This window comes from Saccopteryx leptura, chromosome 10 (genome assembly GCF_036850995.1).
Source record: "Saccopteryx leptura isolate mSacLep1 chromosome 10, mSacLep1_pri_phased_curated, whole genome shotgun sequence".
In the NCBI taxonomy this organism is placed as follows: Eukaryota; Metazoa; Chordata; class Mammalia; order Chiroptera; family Emballonuridae; genus Saccopteryx; species Saccopteryx leptura.
This window is the reverse complement of record NC_089512.1, coordinates 8,484,659-8,506,832: the sequence shown is the minus strand read 5'-3', so window position 1 is coordinate 8,506,832 and position 22,174 is coordinate 8,484,659. Positions and strand designations below refer to the sequence as shown.

The 22,174-nt window shown below is 60.4% G+C and overlaps 2 protein-coding genes across 4 annotated transcripts in view; one reads left to right on the top strand and one right to left on the bottom strand.

Moving 5' to 3' along the window:
* Window positions 1-344: 344 nt before the first annotated feature.
* Window positions 345-5,546, bottom strand: MYL3 (myosin light chain 3). The gene is made up of 7 exons (XM_066350646.1): window positions 5,370-5,546; window positions 3,341-3,368; window positions 3,067-3,216; window positions 2,190-2,363; window positions 896-973; window positions 752-794; window positions 345-571 (listed from the first exon to the last, which is right to left on the bottom strand). The coding sequence occupies exons 1-6, from the start codon at window positions 5,475-5,477 to the stop codon at window positions 766-768; spliced, it is 567 nt and encodes a 188-aa protein (XP_066206743.1). The 5' UTR covers window positions 5,478-5,546; the 3' UTR covers window positions 345-571; window positions 752-765.
* A 15,454-nt stretch (window positions 5,547-21,000) lies between these two features.
* Window positions 21,001-22,174, top strand: part of PTH1R (parathyroid hormone 1 receptor) — a 28,153-nt gene continuing 26,979 nt past the window's right edge. For 2 of the 3 annotated variants that reach the window (XM_066351116.1, XM_066351114.1), the window contains exon 1: window positions 21,001-21,092. The gene's annotated coding sequence lies outside the window, so the exon portion shown is untranslated. The remainder of the gene's footprint in view (window positions 21,093-22,174) is intronic. The other variant, XM_066351118.1, reaches the window with a different exon arrangement.

Sequence of the window (22,174 nt, the reverse complement as noted above, 5' to 3'; positions counted from 1 at the left end):
ATGATTGACCGTGTCCACGCCTCGCAGCGCCGGCATCCGCGGCTGCTGGGCGGATGGGGAAAGGGAGGGCGGAGCGAGGGAGGGCGCCCGGGGCTCCTCTGGTTCAGCCCTGCTCCTACCCCAGGGTCGGCACACCAGGTGGGACAGTTTTGATTGAATGAGTTGCAATGGGGCGGCTCTGATCAGGTGAGCAGCATTTCAAAAGGACTCCCTTTGTTTCCTCCAGGCTCCTGGGCCCATAGCATTTACAGAATTCAACCCAAGGGCCCCAGAGAGGAAAGCAGAATGAAAAGAAGGAGGGAAGGAGGGAGGAAAGGAAGGAAGGAGAGGCGAGGAGAAAGGCAGGAAGGAAATAAGACGTTTATTCACGGGGCCCCTAGTGTGGGGACGGAGATGCGGTCCAGGCACATGCAGCCTGACGGGGGTGGGGGGCGGCCCCACGCAGGGAGGTCTGCAGGGCTGCACAGGGAAGCCGGCGGAGGGACCTCGACGCACTCCCCTCCTTCCCGCAACTCCAGGCCGCTGATGTCAACAGCACGAGTTGTCCCCAGCATGGCCTCCCCCGGGTTCCCTAAGAGCAAAGGGGTCAGAGGTTACGGCGAGGGAGCAGGATGTCAGCTGAGAGCTGCAGTTAGTGAGGACGGGGCAGTGGACAGGGACTGGCAGGACCGAGGTATGAGGGGCACGGCAGGGCTGCAGGCAGCGAAGGTGGCCAAGGTGGCGGCAGCTGTGAAAGGGGGTGGGGTCTCACCTGGGGCGAGAGGCTCAGCTCGCCATGATGTGCTTCACGAACGCTGGAAAGAAGGGCAGAGTGAGTGGCAGGGGTTCGGTCCTGGGCAGCCGAGGGCGGGAGCGTGGGTCCCCATGCCCCCCGAGACCTCCCGCCCTCGGCCACCTTCATAGTTGATGCAGCCATTGGCATCTTCTTGCCCAGCCATCAGCTTCTCCACCTCGTCCTCCGTCATCCTCTCACCTGGCGGGGGGTTGGGAGGCCAAGTCAGCACTGTCCCGAGGTGCGAAGGGCAGGACACACTGGGCCCTCTGGACGGTGGCTTGGCCTCGCCAGTGTTCCCACAGCTCACGCGCTGGCACGGGCATTAGGGCTCACAAGGTCTTGGCCATAATAACCCTCATTTCTGAGACCAGGAGAATCAGTGTCAAGTCAAAAAGGGCAGGACCTGGGCTACAGGCCTGGTGCCCCCCGTGAGCCTGGGCTCTGTCCATAACAGTGCCACCTTGGTACTCAAGTCACCAGTGCATCCCCCTCTGTGCGCAGTAGGCTGGCGGGGAGAGAGCTGGGGACCCAGGGTGACTACAGAGGGACCACTGTTCCCCAGGAGGCAAGCCGGGCACTTTCCTGTGTGAGTGTGTGTGACTGTGTGTGTGACTATATGAGTGTGAGAGTGTGTGTGCACGTGTGAGTGTGTGTGACTGTGTGAGTGTGTGTGACTATGTGAGTGTGAGAGTGTGTGTGCACATGTGACTGTGTGAGTGTGAGAGTGTGTGTCACTGTGTGAGTGTGTGTGACTATGTGAGAGAGTGTGTGCACATGTGACTGTGTGAGTGTGAGAGTGTATGTGCACGTGTGAGTGTGTGACTGTGTGTGTGACTATGTGAGTGTGTGTGTGTGTGTGTGTGCTGGTTCTCCCACCAGGACGCCACCTGCAGCTTCTCCCCACCAGCCAGCCACGCACGTGCACACACGCAGACATAACTCTAGAGACCAGCACAGGTCTGAGCACACAGTAGGTACTCACTAAACATTTGTTATAAAAAAAAGTGCCTCTGAGCAGGGGGCACTCCTGCCAGCCAGGCACCTGACAGTGGGTATCAGGATGCCCAAGAGACAGGCATGTGACCTACTCTGCCACTCAGATGCCCTGGCTCTGGGTCTTGACCTTGAGGCAATGGAGACAGGACTGAGCTGACCCTCCTGAGGCAGCACGGTGACCCCCCCAGCCCAGAGCTGTCCCGTTTCCTGCGGTTCTGTGAGCCGCAACAACACGCGTCCTATATTCCCCGCCTAAATCCCTAAATCCCTCACCTTTCTGTGCCTGGCCAGAGAAGACCCTGGACTGTGTCACTCTCCATTTAAGATGAGACACAGGCCTGGGGGCGGGCCACAGCGCGGTTTCTCCTAGGATGTCCCCCCCCCCCGGGGAGGAGCGGGGTGCGGAGGCCGCCCTCACCCAGCGTGGCCAGCACGTGGCGGAGCTCAGCACCCATGACGGTGCCGTTGCCCTCCTTGTCGAAGACACGCAGCCCTTCCACAAAGTCCTCGTAGGTGCCTGTGTCCTTGCTCTTGGCGATGTGCTGGAGCATGGGCAGGAACGTGTTAAAGTCCATCATCTTAGTGTTAAGCTCTGTGGAGAGACGGTCCTGAGCCCCGGGCAGACCCTCCCGGGACCCTGCAGTGCGGAGCGACCACCCTCACACCATGCCCACAGCCCGCCACACCGGTCTGCCATCTGCAAGGCACTTCACAGTTGATTGAGAAATGTGTTCTTTACAGAGGCTTCGCTGTTCTCAAGGGGTTTGCAGTCGTGGCACCACACCGGGCTCTGCCCAACATCTCTGTCCTCTTGGGAGAGTCCCTGCTAGTGTCATCTTCTAACAGACTCCGCCCTCCTGCCACCTGGGACTAGTCAGGAGCAGCTGAGCCGATGGAGACCTTCCCGGGGACTCCTGAACCACTCCTCCTTGGGGCAAAGCAGGCCATCGTCCAATTGTCTCTGGCCATTGTGGCAACAGAAACTGGCCCTGACCCACAGAGGGATACAGGGGGGGGCAGGAGGAGCAGGGGAAGCCCCGGGGCTGCCCTCCCACCAGCCGCTGGAGCTAGTCTGCCTGTCGCTGTCGTCAGTCCCTATAACCAGGCATGGGGCCCGAGGGGACAGCAAACCAGCACTGCTTGTCACCTTGTCGGCATCCCCTGAGGCCAGCCTCAGTGTCCTCATCCAGTGCGCAGCAGGGAGGGGCCCGTGCGGTGCGACCACAGAAGGCAGCCCACCCTGGTGGTCTCCCCAGGCACTGGCACCCGTGGGAGCTCCGTCCGGATGTACCGACCTTCCGGCTTCGGCTTCCCCAGGACCCGCTGCACCTCGGCCTGCGTGGGGTTCTGGCCCAGGGCCCGCATGACGTCCCCGCACTGCCCGTAGGTGATCTTCATCTCGCCGGTGGGTGTGCGGTCAAACAACATGAAGGCCTCCTTGAACTCTGCCAGGATGGGGCGTGAGCTGTGGGCGCTGCCAGCGTGAGCCCAGCCCGCTCACCCACACTGCTGGCAGGGCTCTCGGACTGGCCGAAGCCTGCAGCCCCCAGGGCCCAGTCCTCCACTCACCTTCAATCTGCTCCGCCGTGAACTCGATCTGAAAGGGGACCCAAGGACACTCAGTGCCTGGCTCGGAGGGGGGTGCCGGGCCTCTTCCCGGTCTCTCTGTGGCCAGCCCAGGCTGTCCCAACCTGTCCCCATTCCAACATCTCGGCTTCCTTTGCCCAGGACCCGCTGCTGTCCAACCCGACAGGCTCCTGCCTCCTTACTCCTCCCCACCTGTCTGCCCTGAGGCCTCAAACCCTGACACTGGTGGGAAGTGGGGGGGAGGGAGGCCTAGTCCCCTGAGGCCCCAGCTCAGGGTGGACACGACCTGATGCCCTTGGTCCTGGATGGATGTGCTTAAAGCCACAGACCTGACCAGACTGACTTTGCCACCCCACTGGGCCTGGGACCCAGTGGGCAGGACTGGCCCCATGAGTGAGATGGGAAGGCTTATCTCAATAGGGGGTGTATGTGTGTGTGTGTGTGTAAGTATGCATGCATGTGCATTCACATACATGTGTGCACATGCATCTGCCCCTCCCAGAGCCCTCAAGGTTGGGCACTGCCACTCACACGGCCCCGTCTCCACCTGGGTCTTGCACACCCCCGTCCAGGACGGAAGGGCAGCCGGGGCCGTGCTGCTGGGGCACATCAGGGCCACTGAGGTCAGGAGGCCTCCTGGGACCTGGTCTCCTCCTGGTCTCCCCCTCCTCACTGGATACCAGGTCTATTTTTGTCACAGCAGTCACTTGCCCCAAGGTCAAGGTTGCAGGAGGGAAGGAGCTTGGCAGAGGGGGCAGAACTGGCACCGGTCCCGCTGCTGTTCCCCTGGGGCCCTGCCAGCCCCCACAGGGCACACCCGCGAGAGGGACACCCTGGCCCTGCTCCCTCGCCACGGAGGTCCCCCCGGCTCCCGAGAGCTCTCCAGGAAGCCCGCTGACATTCAGTTCCTTGGGTTCCTGACAAAGCCTTCCGCCCTGCACCTGGTGGCCTGAGGGGGAGGGGCGCAGCGGGACACGCGAGGGGCTTCACTGTCACCGTCCCCTCCTTGTGGAGGGGAGTATGTGCCATCCTCAGATGCAGTGAGACTAGACAATGCCACTGAGGGGGTCAGACCTTCACCAGGGGACACCCGAGTCCTGAGGCGTGGCCAAGGGTCAGGCAGCCAACTCCAGAGAGCACCAGCTGAGAAAGGTCCCCAAAAGCCTTCAGGGAGGGCCACTGTCCCATTCCATACCCGAGAAAACCAAGCCTCAGAGCAGGGAAAGGATTCGAACCCATGTCTCGAGGGACAAGGTATGTGCCTCCAGGAAGGGCTCGCCGACCGGCGGCCGCAGCCAGCAGCGGGCCACCGTGGCGGGGGGGGGGGAGGGGGGGGGCAGGCCCAGGGAGCAGGCGGGACACAGAGTGTGTGGCGCTATGCAGATGCCACAGGTGGCAGTCACTGCTTGTCCTCCACGTTTAGACTCTGAGAAAGACTCCCGTCCCTGAAAGGGCTCCTGGGGCCACTGGTCACAGCTTAAGACCTGCTTCCTGCCTGATTTCCCCAGCCTGTGCCTCAGTTTCCCCACCTGAAAGCTGAGGCCCTCCCAGCTGTGGGGCTCAGGCACCTTGGCAGGGATCGGCACCTTGGCACGACCCGGCCTAGGCATGGGCCTTGCTTCCCCTGACGCCCTACCATGTCTGCCCCAGGGGACTTGGCATGGACCTGAGACCCCATGGCTGGACAAGGAGGATCCCAGCCTGGGCGCAGGGCTGGGGGGAGGAGGTTCCAGGATTCCCCAAGGAAGTGAGGTCCAGGGGAAGCGCAAGGGAAAGTCAGATTCCCACACCACCCCAAAGCCATCCCCTGCAGCAGCACTGAGGGAGCCCAGCTGAGGGCCGCCCCCCTCCCTCCCACTGATGCTTGGAGCCCCCAGGGCTTGCCTGACCTCTGCACGGAAGCCTCCAGCATCAGCTCACTGCTTCCTTTCTGGAGCCTGGCCCGTCCCTGGGTCAGTCCCCTCTCGGTCCTGCCCGGCCCTCCCTGTCCGAGCCTGGCCCCTACACGCACCTGGACCTTGGAGGGATCAAACAAGTCCTCCTTGGGTACCTCAGGCTCAGGAGGTTTGGGGGCTGGCTTGGGCTCTTCCTTCTTGGGCTCTGGCTTTTTGGGGGCCATGGGGGCTGCAGGCACAGAGAAGGCTGCGGAGAAAAGAAAGCAGAGAGCAGGGTAGGTGTCTCCTGACCCCCCGGCCTTTATCCTGCCTGGACACCTCATGCCCCCAGCCCCACCCCCCGGTGCACAATAGGGACAGGGCCATAAAAGGACATTGGCCAGGCTCAGGGGCTATTTTGGGGCCTGGAGAGGGCATTGTTCAGGCTCAGGAATGGGTGGGGGAGAGGGAGGGCTGTCCATTCCTCCCAATCACCTGTTGAGGAGGGAGAGGGGGAGGGGAGGACAAAAGCCGCTGCTCAGCACAAAAGCACACCCTGACACGCACAGGCACAAGGCCCCGCTGCCTCAGCAGGTCAAAAAATTCAACAGGTGCAGAAGGCTGGACCGTGTGTGCGGGGTGTGTGTGTGTGTGTGTGTGTGTGTGTGTCTGTGTGTGTGTGTGTGGTTGTTGCTGACAAAAGAACTCTAATCACCTAAGGCACCTCTTGAGTTCAACTTCCCATCTGTGCATGGAGCCCCCAGGTGTCCGGGCTGGGCCGGTGCGGAGAGGGAGGGGCCGCCCTGTGCGTCCGTCCGACGTCAGGGTGGGGGAGCGCGTGTATCTGTGCGTGTTCTCTGGGAGTCTTCAGGTGCGGAGGGGGAGGGGCCGCCCTGTGCGTCCGTCCGTCCGACGTCAGGGTGGGGGAGCGCGTGTATCTGTGCGTGTTCTCCGGGTGTCTTCGGGTGCGGAGGGGGAGGGGCCGCCCTGTGCGTCCGTCCGTCCGACGTCAGGGTGGGGGAGCGCGTGTATCTGTGCGTGTTCTCCGGGTGTCTTCGGGTGCGGAGGGGGAGGGGCCGCCCTGTGCGTCCGTCCGTCCGACGTCAGGGTGGGGGAGCGCGTGTATCTGTGCGTGTTCTCCGGGTGTCTTCGGGGGCGGAGGGGGAGGGGCTGCCCTGTGCGTCCGTCCGACGTCAGGGTCGGGGAGCGTGTGTATCTGTGCGTGTTCTCCGGGTGTCTTCGGGTGCGGAGGTCCGCGCGTGCTGCATCTGTGTGTGTGTGCGTGGTTGCTGCCGGGCCCTGTGTGTGTGTGTCTGGGTGTTTGTGTGCCGCTGTGTGAGTGCTATGGCTCTCAGGCAGCCCCAGCCCCAGCCATGAATCTGGGGGTCTCCAGGAGCACCCCAAGAGGCAGTAGAATGGGTGCCTCTCCCTCGAGGGCAGTGGTCCAGCCCAGCTCAACAGCCCCCGCGGCCTCCTTTGTCCGCCTGCCCGGCCCAGAGACCAGTTCCTGGGTTCCGCCCTCATTTCTTACTGCCTCTGCTCCCTGCCAGACCCTTAGACACACGGTAGCCTCTGCCCGAGTGCCCTTGCCTCTCCGCTGCTTGGTACATTCAGGGTGCGGCCCACCGCCCCCTATTCCAGGAAATCCTCTCGGATGCTGTAACCGGTGCCCCGTATTTCCCTCTGCCAACATTTCTGGTGGGAGCCCTGGGACTGTCTGCCTCTCTGAGGGACCGCGGGGGGCTGGGCGAGGTTTGCACCCCACCTCCCACCCCATGCCCAGCTCAGGATACTCACCCTGGTCCCTACCCTCAGTGCCCACCCTAGAGAGCTCGGCCCTCAGCAGACAGCGGTGAGAGTGCAGCTTAGCTGGGCCGGCATTTGGGGAGGGGGGCAGGAAAGGCTGAGGTGGCAGGAGGCCCATCCAGGCACGGAACTCTGAGAGTGGGGACATCTTGCGAACACATTGGGCTCCGCTCTTTGCCCAGTGTCTGCGCTGAGGCCCCGAGGGGGTGGGAAGGAGGTGTTCCTTGTTATTTTTAAGTGCCTGGAGCCTTTGATAGAAACTTCAGAGGCAATGTCTCCCCCTCTACCCCGGACCCCTTGGGGATGTCCCAGGTGTGCATCCCGGCTGGAGCCTGAGGAGAGGAGCCACCTGATCTCTACCTAGGTGTCCCCACTGTCACCTGCGGGGCCCAGGTCTGTCCCACCCATTCACTCAGCTTCATGGTGAGGGGACAGCAGTCCCAGGATGGGGCTGGGCCCCCTCCTAGCTGGGACACCAGACATTCCTCCTCTCATCTGGAGGGCAGAACACCCCACATCTGGAAATCTGACAACATCCGGTGCTGGGGGGGAGGCAAGTTTTTCACTTTTCTTCCAGATGTTTGGCAGGAGTATTGAGAAAGAAAGGGGTGGGGAGGGTCCACAGAGATGAGCTACAAATACCACAAGGGGAGAAGACGGCCAGAGGGGACACACAGAGAGAGGCCTCGGGCGGCCTGCCTCAGTGCCCAGGCCTGTGGGCCCTCTGGACGGCGAACTGCGTGTCCCACAGGGCTCCAGTCACCCGCGGGCATAGCCAACAAGACACCGCTCATCCCCCTTTCACTCTCCATGGGGAAACAGAGGCCCAGGGCAGAGGACAAACACAGGACCACCCGTTCTCCCCGCTTGTTTTGTTCACACACGATGCCATCCCTTGGCATAGCAGTAGATGAGTGACACGGCCTTCCTGGGCCACAGTTCTGTGAGACGGGGCAGGCAGAGCCGTGCAGCGCTGCAGTCCTCTGCCCGTTGGGGGGCTGGGGGGAGAGGTTTCTTGGTGCCTCGCCTCCTGCAAAGCGCAGATGTGGTCCCGCAATGGGGACGCTGGGCACAGAGCCATCTTCCACTCCCCACCACCCAGGGCTCGCGTGGAAGCTGGGGCTGGGCCTCTATCTGAGCTCCAGGGAGCAGCAGGACCCAGGGCTCTCCCCTAGGACCCCGTGCAACTTGTAACTAACGCCCAACCCCTGGCAGGGACACTGCAAGATCAGCCCAGGCTGTCCCCGGACCAGGCCCCTGACTGCCTGCAGGATTGGGGGTTGAGACCAGGAGCAGGGCAGGGGTTGGACAGGTAGGCAGGCGGGTGAGCCAGGGGCCAGGGTGGGGTGGCGATGAGAGAGGGAAGGGTGGGCAGCGAGCAGCAAGGACAGGTCACTCCACGGCTTGATTCTCATCTCTCCCAGGTCCCAGCCCAAGCTCCGTGTCCTTCAGGAATGACAACCTAGCAGGCAAGACCCTGGCAGGGCCTGGGGGTCTGGAGAGCCAAGGGCATTGGGCGGGGCCTGGATCTTACCCCTTTGGCTCTTCCAGCTTCAGTGTCTGAGTGGTGACCTTGTCTGACACAGACTTACACATGCCACGTGCCAGAGCCGTCGCCGGGGCAACCGCCTTACCGCCCCCTCCTCACAGCCAAGCGGAGTGCTGGGGAAGGGGTGAGCCCTGACTGCTGAGGGTCTGTGAATAGGAGGCAGGAGACCCCTGGCCACACTGGCCTCCTAGGCTCTTCCCAACCTCCCTGCCTTTGTTCAGACCGTTTCCTCCCCCTGGCACCCTTGTCTGAGACCCTGGCCCTGGTATGCTCCTTGTCACCCATTGGCTTCAGTGAGATGCCACCTCCCCTGAAAGCCTCCTCCGACGACCCTGGACCTGCTCCCTCTGCCCCGTCTCTCACCCTGATTCTCCATCCCTGCCCGCCCTGAAATGAGCTTGTTTCTTTATCTTGTTTCTTACCTGTACCCCCCACCCCACCCCAAGAGTACCAGCTGGTGTAGGAGGAATTTCTGGTCTTCCACAGCTGTGTATCCCCAGGGTCTGGGGCAGAGCCCAGTGTGCAGTAGGCACTCAATACAAGTTGGATGAGTAAATGTCCTGAACACAGGGATGGAGACCCCTTGCCAAAGCCACGGTGGGGTGGGGCGAGGGGAGCCTGGGGAGGAGGGATTTGCATATGGACAAGGGTTCTGGTGAGCGCAGGGGCACCTTGGGACAGTCGTGCAGCCGGTGGCTGCCCTGAAGCCAACCTGCCACTACCTCAGCTCACTTCGTGCCACTCCCGTCTGTTGGCACAAGTCCTCTCAATTGCCGGAAGAGGTAAAGGTGACCCCGTAGTATGGGCTGTGAGACAACCATGGTGACCAGCCAGCAGGGGGCGTAGAAGGGACAGGAACTGGCCTTTGGATCCTGAACCCAAACCCCAGAACTCAGGATCGCTACCCAGACCCCGACTCCAGACCGGAAACCTCCAACCCAGACCCTAGGCTCAGGTCTCAGAATCTGAGCCCCGAACTTAAAACCTAGAACCCAGAGCCCGGGACCAGACTCCACTCAGGGAACCCAGGCTCCCAATTCCAGGATGGCAAACCCAGATCTGAAACCCAGACTTCAGACCCAGACCAAGGCCCCTGGTTTCTAAACCCAGAGTCTAGATCCAGGACTCAGACCCAGAAGCCAGGCCTAAGACCCAGGACTCTAACCTACACTCCAGGCCCACAAACAAAACCCAGACCCCAGACCAGGGACAGGGGCTGCTGGTTTTCTAGACCGGCTCTGCCCACTGCTCTGTAGACAAGGGTGGGGCAGCGTGGAGGGTAAAGTCTTGGCAAACAGCAGGGGTGAGTGCTTGGCAGACCTTCCTGGTAATGTTCAGAGGGGCACAAGGAATGTCCCTCGTCCTGTCAGAGCCAACTGGGGGAGTTCAGAATATGGTAGCCACGTGGAGGGGGATGAGGGAAGGCAGGGACGGGTGAGGTCTGGCTGTCCCTTGGGCCCAGGAGCCGGAGGCAGAGAAAGAGGGTCTGGTTCCCCATGTGCCCTTGTCCCCAGGGCCGCAGGCTCTGCAGGCTGCCCTGGCCCGCCCCGGACCGCCCCTCCTGGCCCACGGCCTCTAGGCTGGGATGCAGGCCCACACTTCCCGGAGGAGTCAAGAACGCGGCCTGGGCCAGACCCAGAGCCTTAGAAGTAGGTCAAATGTTGCTGTGCAGCAGGTCCTGGGGACCCAGTCCGGGCGTGGGCAGGCCCACGGGCTGCAGCTCACCCACCAGGGCACACGTGTGTAGCCACATAGACGCGAATCCACCACCACATGTTGGGTGCCATAGATACAAACCCCACACAGGATCCCAATCTCTGCCCAACTGCACAGATGGGGGGCCAAGGCCCCAACTCGGGCTAGAAGTGCCACGAGGCAGCCACAGGGGCCCAGAGGAGAGGAACTTCTGCACCATCCCTGGCCCCTGAGCCTCGGGGGGGGAAAGTCTAACTCCCAGGAGGACTTCCCAGCAGAGCTGCTCTGCCACCAACAGGCTGTGGCCTGCTTTCCAGAGATCCCAGCCCAGGATTTGAAAGATGGGAAGGAGCGGTCGGAGGGAGGCAGGAGGCTCCTCATGGTCTCGTGACCCAGGCTGGTCCTGGCTGCTCCTGGCCTCAGTTTCCTCATCTGTACAATGGCTACTGGCGGGGCAAGGTGACGCTGTGTTCGGAGGACAGTCACTTGCCTGAGTCCCAGCCCATCCTTGCCACCCCGACGCCACACACAGACAACTCTGTCCTCGGCAATCCAAACACAGCCCTCAGGCCCCTCCCTCTGCCCACTGTGCTGACGGGGACCAGATGCTCCAACCTTGTGGTTCTAGGGGTGGGGGTGGCAGGGCCCAGTGGGCTGGCAGGCAAGCCCTGGGTTTGGCCCAGGGACCTATAATCAGCTCCTGCCCCTCTGATCCCGGCCCAGGACTGACGCTTGGGGCTGTGGTGTCCTGGCCGGCTGTGGCCACGCCGCTATATTTGGGAGCCCAATTGAGCAGAAGAGAGGGGTGGACAGGCAGGATCCTCCAGGGACCAGTGCCTCACAGGGGACAGGCTGGGGGACACTGTTGGTCAGGCTTGGCTCTTTTTTTTTTTTTTGTGGCAGAGACAGGGAGAGTCAGAGAGAGGGATAGATAGGGACAGACAGACAGGAAGGGAGACAGATGAGAAGCATCAATTCTTCGTTGCGGTTCCTTAGTTGTTCACTGATTGATTTCTCATATGTGCCTTGACCGTGGGCCTTCAGCAGACCGAGTGACCCCTTGCTCAAGCCAGTGACCTTGAGCTCAAGCTGGTGAGCCTTGATCAAACCAGATGAGCCTGTGCTCAAGCTGGCGACCTCGGGGGTCTTGAATTTGGGTCCTCTGCATCCCAGTCCAATGCTCTATCCACTGCGCCACCACCCGGTCAGGCCAGGCTTGGTTCTTTATGGAAAGAGGGCACAGCCTTGACTTCAGGCGCCCAGTCTGAAGGTGTTCTCTGCTCTCAGGGGCCTGGCCCCGGGGACATCGGCTCTGCCCTCCGTGGTTGGTTTAAGGAGGTAGATTAGAAATGTGTCTGGGGACAATGAACCCATATTTAGTCCAAAGAGTCAGACTGCCAGCTGGGGTCGGGCATCCTGAGTGCAGGGAGAAGGGGTGGAGGCTGTGAGTGGGCGTCGGGAAAGAGCTCGCAAGGGCTGAGGTTTGAGGTAGAGGGGTCCGAGATGGACAGATGGGCCAAGGCATCAGGGTCAGAGGGAAGAGGTGAGGAGCAGCACCCACTCCGGCTCCCGCCACGCCTGCCGGGCCGGCCTCCAGAGGGGTCCAGCCCTCCGCCTCCCAGCAGGGCCTGTGGCCTCCCTGAACTGCCCTGGACATTCCCTGCCACTGGGCCAAACCCTGTACTCTCCCACCAGCAGTTTCCCAAAGAGCAAATATTTATTGTCCTTGGAAGAAAAAAAAAAGAGTCCCCTTTTAGGATCGGGGTCTGGGAACTGCTATTGAGGCTTGCAGGGGCCCTGCAGTGGTGGCCCGAGATGACCAGGGACCCCACCTAGACAGGCTGAGGGTGGAGGAAGGAGGCTGCACCCGGGGCCGCCCCAGGCTGTGGGCGGGGCCCCCGCCGAGCTTCCACTTCCTCGAGGCTCCCCCAGAATAGGTCTGGGGGCACAGACACTGTCCCCACAGCATGCGGTGTGAGCGCGTGTGTGATTGTGTAGGCCTGTGCCATCTGTGTGTGCTCACGTGTAATCGCTGTGGGCACAAGGATGGGAAATCGTGTGATCATGTGGGCGTCTGTCATCATGTGTGCTCACGTGTGTCACACGAGACTGTGACCACAAGTGTGTATGGGCGGGGGAGGGGGGGATGCTCCTGGCTCTGTGTGCATGTCCATCTGTGAGCCTGTTCCTCACTGGCACGGATGGGGCGGGGGCATGTGGACACAACCTCTGTTGAATGGCCAATTCAGTCAAAAATGCAAGTAAATTTAGCAAGGAGGAAAAAAATCCGTCAGTCAGACGAGGAGTCTGAATTGGGTGGTTGTTTGGCTGGATGGACCGACTGTCTCAGGCAAACAGTTCACACTGGCGGAGAGGAGGAGCCCGCTCCCAGGGGCCATCGGAGAGACTGGAGCCGGGGACCCAGCTACAGCAGAAACGAGACGCAGACGCCAAAACAGAGATGCGGACAGATTCCAAAACAGGGGAGAGAGGGCTGTCGAGGCAGCTCAGAGACAAGGGGAGGGGCCGGGGCAGGATGCACCTTCCGGAGAGCACGTGCGCTCAGGAAACCAGCTCCTCGCCGGCGTGAGGCCGATGCACCCTCACCTGTCACTCACCCCCAAATGTCCCGAGACAGACAAGGAGGAGACATCAGGCTGGGAGAGGATGGTGACAGGAATGAAGGCAGTGCAGGGGACAGGGATGGCAGTGGTGGAAATACAGAAAGGAGAGCGACCAGGGTAGGGGACCACAATGAGGTGGGTAGAGGGTGTTATCTTGAGTGGGACACTTGAAACCATGTCCACACAATTAAACTAAAAATTAACATTAAAAAAAAAAAAAAGAAAGGAGGATGACAAGGAGGTGACGGAGGTAACGGCAGCAGAAGAAGCAGGGCCTCTCTTGCTGTCCCCATCCAGATGCCACCTACCTGTGGTGTCCCCACCCCACCTCACCCCTCCCAGCACCAGCTGTGGCCTTGCCTCCAATGGCCACACAAACACCCTCTGTGGCCCAGGGTGTGGACCTGCATTAAAAATGGCCCAACCCCCAGCCCAGAATAGTTAGGGTCAATTCCGGTACCTGCCTGTGTGGGTATTTATACATCCGCCTGCCCGCCGGTGTGGTGATCTCTAAAACGCAAGACACACACACACACACGCACACACACGCACACACACACAGTAGCCTTCCCTGCTGTGTGTCCACGTGTCTGCAGATCTCACCGGTCCATGGACACTCTGCACCCTGCCTGGTCCCTTTCACCAGCCCTGGGGCCATCAGGAATCACACGGAAGCGTGCATGTGCACACGCGTGCACACATACAGCCTCCCTCGGAAACCCTGGCCCACAGACACACTTTTTGGACCAAGAATAGACACACTCCTTTGCTCACTCATTTAAACACAAATCCTCATGCTATACAGATGGCCTGGCATGAATGTTCACACACAGTTGCATACACATGCTCTTTGCACACATTCACATATACACGTGCCTTTGCCTGAACACACACCTAAGACATCACATCTCCAAGTATAAGCAGCTCTGAGTGGGAGCCAGAAGCCCTAGGAAGGAGGAGAGGGTCTGAAGGCCGGAGAGATCCAGGAGCCCCAGCAGGCCGGCCCAGTGAAGTCTGGCTGGCTGTGTCAGTGCACGCGCCTGTGTGTGTGAACCTGTGTGCCCAGGTGTTTGAGGCCTGGCCACTGCCGCCTGCTCTGTTACCTGGAAGGGCCATCCCCACCCCCAGTCTGTTCACAGAGGGAACATGGAGGCCGGAGAAAAGCAGCTGGGCCTCAGGAGGTCAGCGTCCCCAAGTTCGGGCCTTAGCATCTGTGTTATTCTTGGCTTACCCAGGCCAGATAAGGACGGGGTCAGGGCTCGGCTCTCGTGGGAAAGGACGCTCTGGAAGGCTCCCGACCCATTCCATTCCCAGATCTGGACCCCAAATCCAGACAGGGGGAGAGCACGAGGGGAGGAGGGACGACTGGGGCACAGGCAAGTGCCTATCTGGTTGACCTTGAGGGCCAGAGGCGGCCACAGCCAATCCACAGACTCACAGGTAGCCAGGAATACGAAGTGACCCCTCAAACCAGTCCGGGGAGCCCCAAATACAAGACCTGGAGGGGCTGGACAGGGTAACCCCAGGCACCTGGCTTCCTACAGCATCCAGACTTGAGACCCTCTGCTCCAGGGAGCCTCACGAGGGGGCAGTCAGAGCTAATGGTCAAGGGCTGTTTCTGAGAAGCCTGCGGTCCCATTCTGGGGGGATGGTTGAAATGTTAGGGGACACCAGAGCATCAGGCACATCCAAAGCAGATCAAGGGTGCTGGTCGTGGGACAGGTGACCAGGGCAGGCAGAGGACCCAGTTCTGGTCCTGGTGCTGACTCCTGGGACCTCTTCCCCTCTGGAGACTTCAGGGGTCACACCTGGACAGTGGGGTGGCATCTTGGGTCACTGAGCAGGCACTCCGACTCCTAGCACAGTCCCTCGGAGACACCCTTGGACCCTAGTCTTCTCCTTCCCCTGTTTACACTAACCTTTACCCCAAGGCTCAGTGCCCTGAAGGAGGCTGGAGTTCAGGGCTTGGCGCCTGGTCAGCCTGGAACAATTAGCAGGATTCTGCAGGAATTCAGGGCTCATCCAAGGTTGCAGATAAGCCAAGGAGGGGGATTCCTGTGCCGTACCCCCAAGCTTGCCTGACAGCAAGCTCCCCCCCCTAATCTGAAGAAGGTCCTGCCTGCAGGAGTCCTGGTCTGACAGGATAAGAGGAATCTCTCTGGTGGGCGTAGAGCAGGGGTCCCCAAACTTTTTTCACAGGGGGCCAGTTCACTGACCCTCAGACCGTTGGAGGGCCAGACTATAAAAAAAGCTATGAACAAATTCCTATGCACACTGCAAATATCTTATTTTAAAGTAAAAAAACAAAACGGGAACAAATACAATATTTAAAATAAAGAACAAGTAAATTTAAATCAACAAACTGACCAGTATTTCAATGGGAACTATGCTCCTCTTGCTGACCACCAATGAAAGAGGTGCCCCTTCTGGAAGTGCGGCGGGGGCCGGATAAATGGCCTCAGGGGGCCGCATGTGGCCCGCGGGGCCCGTACTTTGGGGACCTTTGGCATAGAGGCCTCTCCCTCCAGCCCACCTCCATTAGCATGCCCACGCCCCCTGCCAGCCGATAATCATTGTAGATACAGCTTGGGTCAGGAAATATGAAAAGGAGCCATTGATTGCATTGATTGTGGCTGCAAGAAGCCCTTGCCACCTCTGTCCACCTCCCCGCCCCCCTGCCATTGCCTGACCTTGGATGTGCCACCCCCACAACTCCCCACCCCCATCATCCTACGGAGGACAGCAGCTTAGGGACAGCTGAGCTCGCCTGGGCCAGTGTGTTCTCCCCGCAGCCCCAGGCCTCTCGGCTTCAGTCTCCCATCTGAGAATTGGGTCCAGTCCCTCCAACTTGAGCCTCAGGCTGCTGCTCAATTAAGCTAAGAACTTTCCATCAGGTGGTTTGCTCTCATAAGGCCCCCTGGAGGAGAACTCTCTCAAGACGCATGACAGGACTTGACCAGAGGCCTCAGGAGATCCTTCTGAGATCCTGTGATTCCCTCTCTCCTTGTGGAGAAACTGAGGCTCAAAAGATAAGGGGCCTCCCCACAGCAGCAAAGAGACAGGAGGGGGTGAGAGGGGACACAGGGTGTTTGAAGTCTAAAGCTGTAGCCAGGAACTCTCCCGTCCAGTAGAGATGCAGGACAAGATAATGTGGCAGGAACCTTCCTGCCACCGAGGACTCAGCAGGACCATGGAGATGACAGCTGTCTCTGCCCTCAGGCTCACAAGTCTCTGGATAGAGGCAAGAATCAGGAGCCCTGAGGTCTCACTCCACTGGGGGTGGGAGGGCAAATCCTGGAAGGCCTCAGAGAGGAGGGGATGTTTGAAGGACACAGAAGAGAAGCGGAAGGCGAGTCACACAGCAAGAAGCAGGCGCAGAGGCAAGAGCTTGCCCAGACTCAGGTAACAGAAACCAGGAACCACAGGGCGGCGGGGCCCGCAGGGAAGCGACTCCTGCGAGCAGGGCCTCAGAGTCACGAATCTTGGCCCTGCCCAGCACCCAGGAAGTGCTGCCGTGGTTGAGGAGTGAGTCACCTGATCCAGGGGGCCCCAGGGAGACCTCTGAGCGAGAAGTGGCCGTGTCAGGGCTGAGTTTCCTGAACTTTCTCCCCCACTCCCCTCAGCCAGGTCATCACTTCCGTGCCCCTCTGCCCCCAGGTGGCTCTCTGCGTACGGTCAGGTCTGAACTGGAAACTGACACGGAAGGGCTCAGTGTCCACCCGTCCACCTGGGCCCCAGCTCCGCTCGCTGCAGGGGAAAGGTGTCGTCGGAGGGGACAGCACGCACTGGCTGGCCCTGCGGCCAGCGCTCCTGGTCTCTGCCTCTGCGCCCCCACACAAGCTGAGGAAGCCGGGAAGGAAAGGGGCGCAGCGGGAGCCCAGGGACAGCGGGAGCTGGTGAGGGGCTCTGAGCGGCACACTGCCCTGCCTGCCCCCGCCAGCTGCCAGCTGCCAGCTGCCAGCGCCCTCTCCCACTCCAGGGAGGTGTCCGAGCTATGTGTAGCCACTCTCCTGTTCTCCCAGGAGCCTCCTCTAAGGTGGCAATCCACCTGTCCCCCATCAGGGCCCTCAGCCTCTTCCACAGCCCTCACTGGGGACCCAGAGCGCCCTGGTGTTGGGAAGGCCCGGGGCCATGGTCTGGATGGCTGGGTGACCTCTGGCACGCCACTGCCCCTCTCTGGACATGGCTCTCCCACACACAGTTTTATAAACTTCCCCAGAGTGCTTCGCCTTTCTGGCCAGTTCAGCCAACGTCCACGGCACCTCTGGGCCAGGCTCTGTGGCCGGTGCAGGATGGCCAGCAGACAGTCCTGGTCCCGGCCGAGATGTTCCCAGTGTCACTGCCAGCTCATTGCTCACCAGCTAGTGTCCTCTGAGGCCTTCAGGATGGGAGGAAACTGAGGCCTAGACAGATGGCCCAGCCATCCTCAGATGCCCCAGCGTGACCAAGGGCCACCCACCTAGAGGGTCCCTCCAGGCCAAGCGGGGCCCAGGGTCAGGATCTAAGGGCCCCAGCCCGTGTCTCCAGCACCGCCCCCAGCCAGGACCTGACTTCTGAGCTCACACCCTCCCTGCTGCCTCCTCCTTCCCGGCCCCTTGTCCCCTCAAACCGCAGGGCCCAGCCGCCTCTGGAACGCGTGCCCAGGACCTTGGTGATATTTTGAGTTTAAGAAAACTTTGCAGTCGGCAGGAGCTCTTAAAGGTTATAAATAGCATCAGCGGGAGCCCACGGCAGGGGAGCAGGCGGAAACACGTGTCAAACAGGCCTGGGAGGGGTATTCCGAGGAGCAGACCCCCGGCCCCTCCCCCCACCGGAGACCCACCAGGCTTCTGGGGATTTTATAGCCACCGGAGCCGGAAGTCACACCCCACCCAGAAGGCGTCTGGAAAGCGAGACTCCCTTCTCCCCCCATCCAGGGCCGGGAGTGGTTGGCCAGGTTGCAGAGGGCATTGGGGCGCTATTGAAAGGGGTTCTGGGGTGGGAGTCTCGTTCCCACCATCTCCTTCCCCGCCACCAGGGTCTCGGCTGCTGCTCCGGGTGAGAACCCCCGGGGCATAGTGGGGCTTCCCAGCACACCCGCTCCAACCCAGTCAGCGGTAGCGAGGGCACAAGCCCAGGCTGAGGAAGGGATATTCCAGGGTCACTGCGGAGCCGGGCGGCACTCAGACCCCCAGCCATGGTCCCCGCGGCGGACTTAACGGCAGGAGCACCAGGCGCGCGCCCTGGGCCCCGACTTCTGAAGGGCCCCACAAAACCCCAACTTTCCACTTTATTCTAATGACACCAAGTTTGGTTTCCTTTGTGCAATTTTAACATTAACAGTACATAATCTTTTTTATTTATTTAAAAATATGGTTAACATGTATTTTTTATTTATTTATTTATTTATTTATTCATTTTAGAAAGGAGGGGGGGGAGAGAGGAGATAGAGAAGGGAGGAGGAGCAGGAAGCATCAACTCCCATATGTGCCTTGACCAGGCAAGCCCAGGATTTTGAACCGGCAACCTCAGCATTTCCAGGTCAACGCTTTATTCACTGTGCCACCACAGGTCAGGTGGTTAACATGTATTTTTTTTTGAGGGGCCCAATATTTTCTTCTGCGCCTGGGGTCTCAGCTGACCTTACTTCACCTCTGCATGGTCCGTCCCTTCCACCAATGGAAAGGACCGTTCCTTCCATTCATTTTGCCGCCTCCCTTCCCTTTTGAGGGCCCACAGGGCAATAACTTACCCCAGCAGGTGGGGGACTGCAGACAGCATGAAGAGCCCCTGGAGGTGAGCAGACTCCAGAACCCTAGCCAATCTCCATGTTTCCAGGGCCGATGGAGATCTCTGTGGAGGAGATGAGGAAGAGAGCGATGGAGAAGACAGGCACTTCCCCTCCCCAACGGGGTGGGGGGCAAACCCACCCCCACCCCACCGGGGTGTTGATAGTGAAGACCCATGGCCAGGCCTGGGGTCTCCACAAGGAAGGCAACTCTGGTTTGGGCCACTGCAGCCTCAGGCTTGCTTTTGAAGGCCATACGATTTGAAGACATGCTCTCAGGACTGAAAGGACACAGCCATGAAGGCCCCTTGGCTTTCCCCAACTGCTCCACCACGTGCATGGGCCAGAACTGTTCCTGCAATGCAAAGATCGGGAAACTGAGGCATGCCCGAGGCTCCCACCTGCCACCTCCAGTCCTGCTTCCGTCCCACCTCACCTGCTGCCCATGGCCCCCGGCAGGTCTGGGGGGGCGGCAGCCAGGCCCGGCATCCAGGCGCTCTGAACCTCAGGGAGCCCCAAAGGGTTTATGGGGCTCCCGATGAATAGGCCCGTTGAGCTCCGAGGGGGCCGGGCCCGAGTAAACATGACTAGGTCTGAGCGGCCATTCTCCCCCTGCCTCCTTTCCCAGGACCCAGGACCAAAATACAACTTCCTGTATCTGGAGCCGAGGGCCAGCCTCGCCCCTCAGAGCCCGGGGCTGGGGCCCACTGGAGGAATCCAGCCTGGCCCGCACAGGCGGTCCCCCAGGCTCGGGGGTAGAGAGGACCTCGGCTTCAGTGGTCTGCATCCAGGAGCCCCGGGCTTGGGCACTTCCTGAAGCCCCTTCAAGCCTAGGACTGCCCATCCATTAATGACAGATCAGGAAACCGAGGCCATCAGCAGGACAGGACCCACAAGTCAGGGCAGAACAGGCCCGGGGCCCCAACCTCCTAGTTCCCTGGCCAGTGAGGATGGGAACAGTGGGAAGACACAGCTGCTCACTCACTCACCTCTAAAGTTGAAATCTGGGCCCCCACGGGCCCTGGTCACAGAATGCCCACATGCCCTGGGACACACCCTTGGAGCTGCACACTCCGGGGGCAGAGCTTGCAAATGCTGTTTGTCAGTCCTGCCATGTTCACTTTCTAGGCCTCCTTTTGCCCACCTGGAGGCCTCTTGTCAGCTTGGGAACTAGAAAGTACTTTGGAAACTATCAAGTGTGGTACTCTCCCCAAGAGCCTGGAAGACCAGGGGAGGGTTCGCTCCTGGGGAAGGGGCCTTAGGAACACGCCCCAGCGGCTGGGGGGCGGTTTGAGGCCAGCCACCTCACACTCCACGCTCTAGGGGCTACGGCTGGAATGCGCTGAGCCACAGCAGCCACGTGAATCATTATGCCTCGTCAGGTTGAGCCTGGGGCTTCCAGACACAAACCAGCTCTGGCTGGGCTCAGGGAGAAGGACACCCTCCAACCAGGGTCTCCTGTGCCTGGGGTGGAATTCCAGGATCGTGTCTGGTATCTTCCTTCCTGTCTAACCAGCCCTGGTTCTGGCACAGCTCCTTCCACAGACCCGCAGACGGAGGGCATTTTGTCCACAACCCCCTGCTTCTCTGACCTGTGGCTGCACCAGCAGGCGTTGAGCCTGGAGAGACCTGGGGGACACCCAGAGAAGGTTTTCTAGATGATTGCATGCCAGGAGCCCAAGTTCCGGTGGGCAGTGAGTCCGACAGGGGTGCAGGGGGCCTGTGGGACGGTAGAGGTCAGGACAAAAGTAGAACGGGGGTCCCCGTATCTCTCCTGGCTGGCGGCCACTGGGTACCTAGTGCTGGGAGACCAGGCCTTCTCCCATCTGTATTAATGCTTGTGACCTGGGTATGAGCCACCAGCCTCCATCTGATTTGTTCAGGTGCCCAAAACTTGAATGAAGTCGCTCAGAGGGGCTGCGGTCACGTGTCGTGGTGGCCTCGAGATGTGGAAATTTCTGAGATGTGGAAAGGGCTGGAAGGGGCAGACAAGGACACAGGAACAGAGGGAAGGAGAGTCGGTCAGAAAGGGGCTTGGGCAGGGCAAGGAGAAGGCCAGTGAGGCCCCCACAGCTGCAGGCAGAGCTCACCTGGGAGCCGGGCAGACAGACCCAAGAACGGGGGCGGGGAGGGCCCAGCCCAGGGCCCCTGCATACCGGTACTCTTGGACCTGCCCCTGCTCCCCCACCAGGCATCTGGGACAAAGTCCTGGGCCGGTGCAGAGCTTGGTAAAAAATAATTAATTTTTCTTTTTAAGCAAAAGCTCTGACTCAGGCCTTGTTCTGTCCTGAACAGCAGCATCCTTGCTTGGGCCTGGACCCCAGAAGCTGCTCAGGGCTGCTCCCCATGGCCTCCCCATGGCCAGCCTGACTCTGCTCTGTGGCTCCAGGCTCCACATGGGAGACCTCGCAGCTTCCAGGTGAGTGGGATCCAGGCAAGTCCTGAGGCCGGAGTGTAGCTGGGAGGGGCCAGGCCGTGGAAGCCCCCCGGGTTAGTGTGAGTTACCTGTGCTGTGCGTGGGGCAGACAAGGGAGTGCCTGCGTGGAGACAGCTGTGGATCTGGCACTATAGTAACAGGGGGCCTGTGACCGTCTAATCAGTGGGGACAGAAAACCCCTACCTCGAATCGCCCTGGGAATGCTCCCTGCCTTCCACAGAGCCTCCAGACTCCTGTGCCCTCTGCTTCCCTCTCTGGCCTTCCTGAGAGGTGAGAAACTGTGCTTCCTGCTGCAGGGGGAGGGGGCAGCCCGACCAGCTGCTGTGGGGGCCTCCAGTGCCTCAGCCAGGTGGGGGGTGGGGTGGGGGGTGTTTATGAGCAGCCGAAATGGCTGTAAAAGTGGCACCTCGCTTCACTTATGGCCAGGCCATCCCCTCCCCTACTGGCCCCTTGTCTTGAAAACCTTCCAGAGAGACCTGGAACCTGAGAGAGATCTGGGATTAAAGTTTGGGTGGAGGCTCTCAGCCTGGGGTCAGGGTTCAGCCAGAGGTTAGAGGTCAGACTGGGATAAAGACTCAACCTGGGGGAAAGCTCAATCTGGGATCAGGGTTGAGACTGCGATTAAGGCTGATTTGGGTTTAGGGCTGAAGTACGGGGGTCTGCAGGCCATTGCCCCCAGGCGGGGCCAATAGCTTTTCCGAGAGTGAGGCCAGGCTACAGAGCTGAGAACTGAGCCTCTGTCTATGCTGTTTGAGTCTGGTGCCCACCCTGGCCCCAGGGCGTGTGTACCTTGGCCAGAGCCCTACTCGGCTGGCTGGCTGGCGGTTGATGGCAGCAGAGGCTTGTCAGCTTAGGGCCATTGCACCAGAAACAAGTCCCTGCTCCGGTTCTGAGTTCCAGTGACTATCACGACTCCTCCTCCTAGGCTCCAGCCTGGAATCTGAGAGGGGAGTCCCCACAGGGACTCATTCCTACTCCCCAACCCTCACCCAGGCCTTTCAAAATGCCATTGAAACTGACCTGAAACTGACCAGAAACTGACCCTGGGGCCCTGGGGCTTGCTT

What these genes read in the sequence shown, in the direction of transcription:
- MYL3 (XM_066350646.1), bottom strand. Translation starts at nt 5,477, where the DNA reads ATGGCCCCCAAAAAGCCAGAGCCCAAGAAGGAAGAGCCCAAGCCAGCC. An exon ending in CACGGCGGAGCAGATTGAAG is followed by an intron (nt 3,217 to 3,340) that starts GTGAGTGGAGGA and finishes CCATCCTGGCAG; the next exon opens with AGTTCAAGGAGGCCTTCATG. An exon ending in TGGCTGCATCAACTATGAAG is followed by an intron (nt 795 to 895) that starts GTGGCCGAGGGC and finishes CCTTCTTTCCAG; the next exon opens with CGTTCGTGAAGCACATCATG.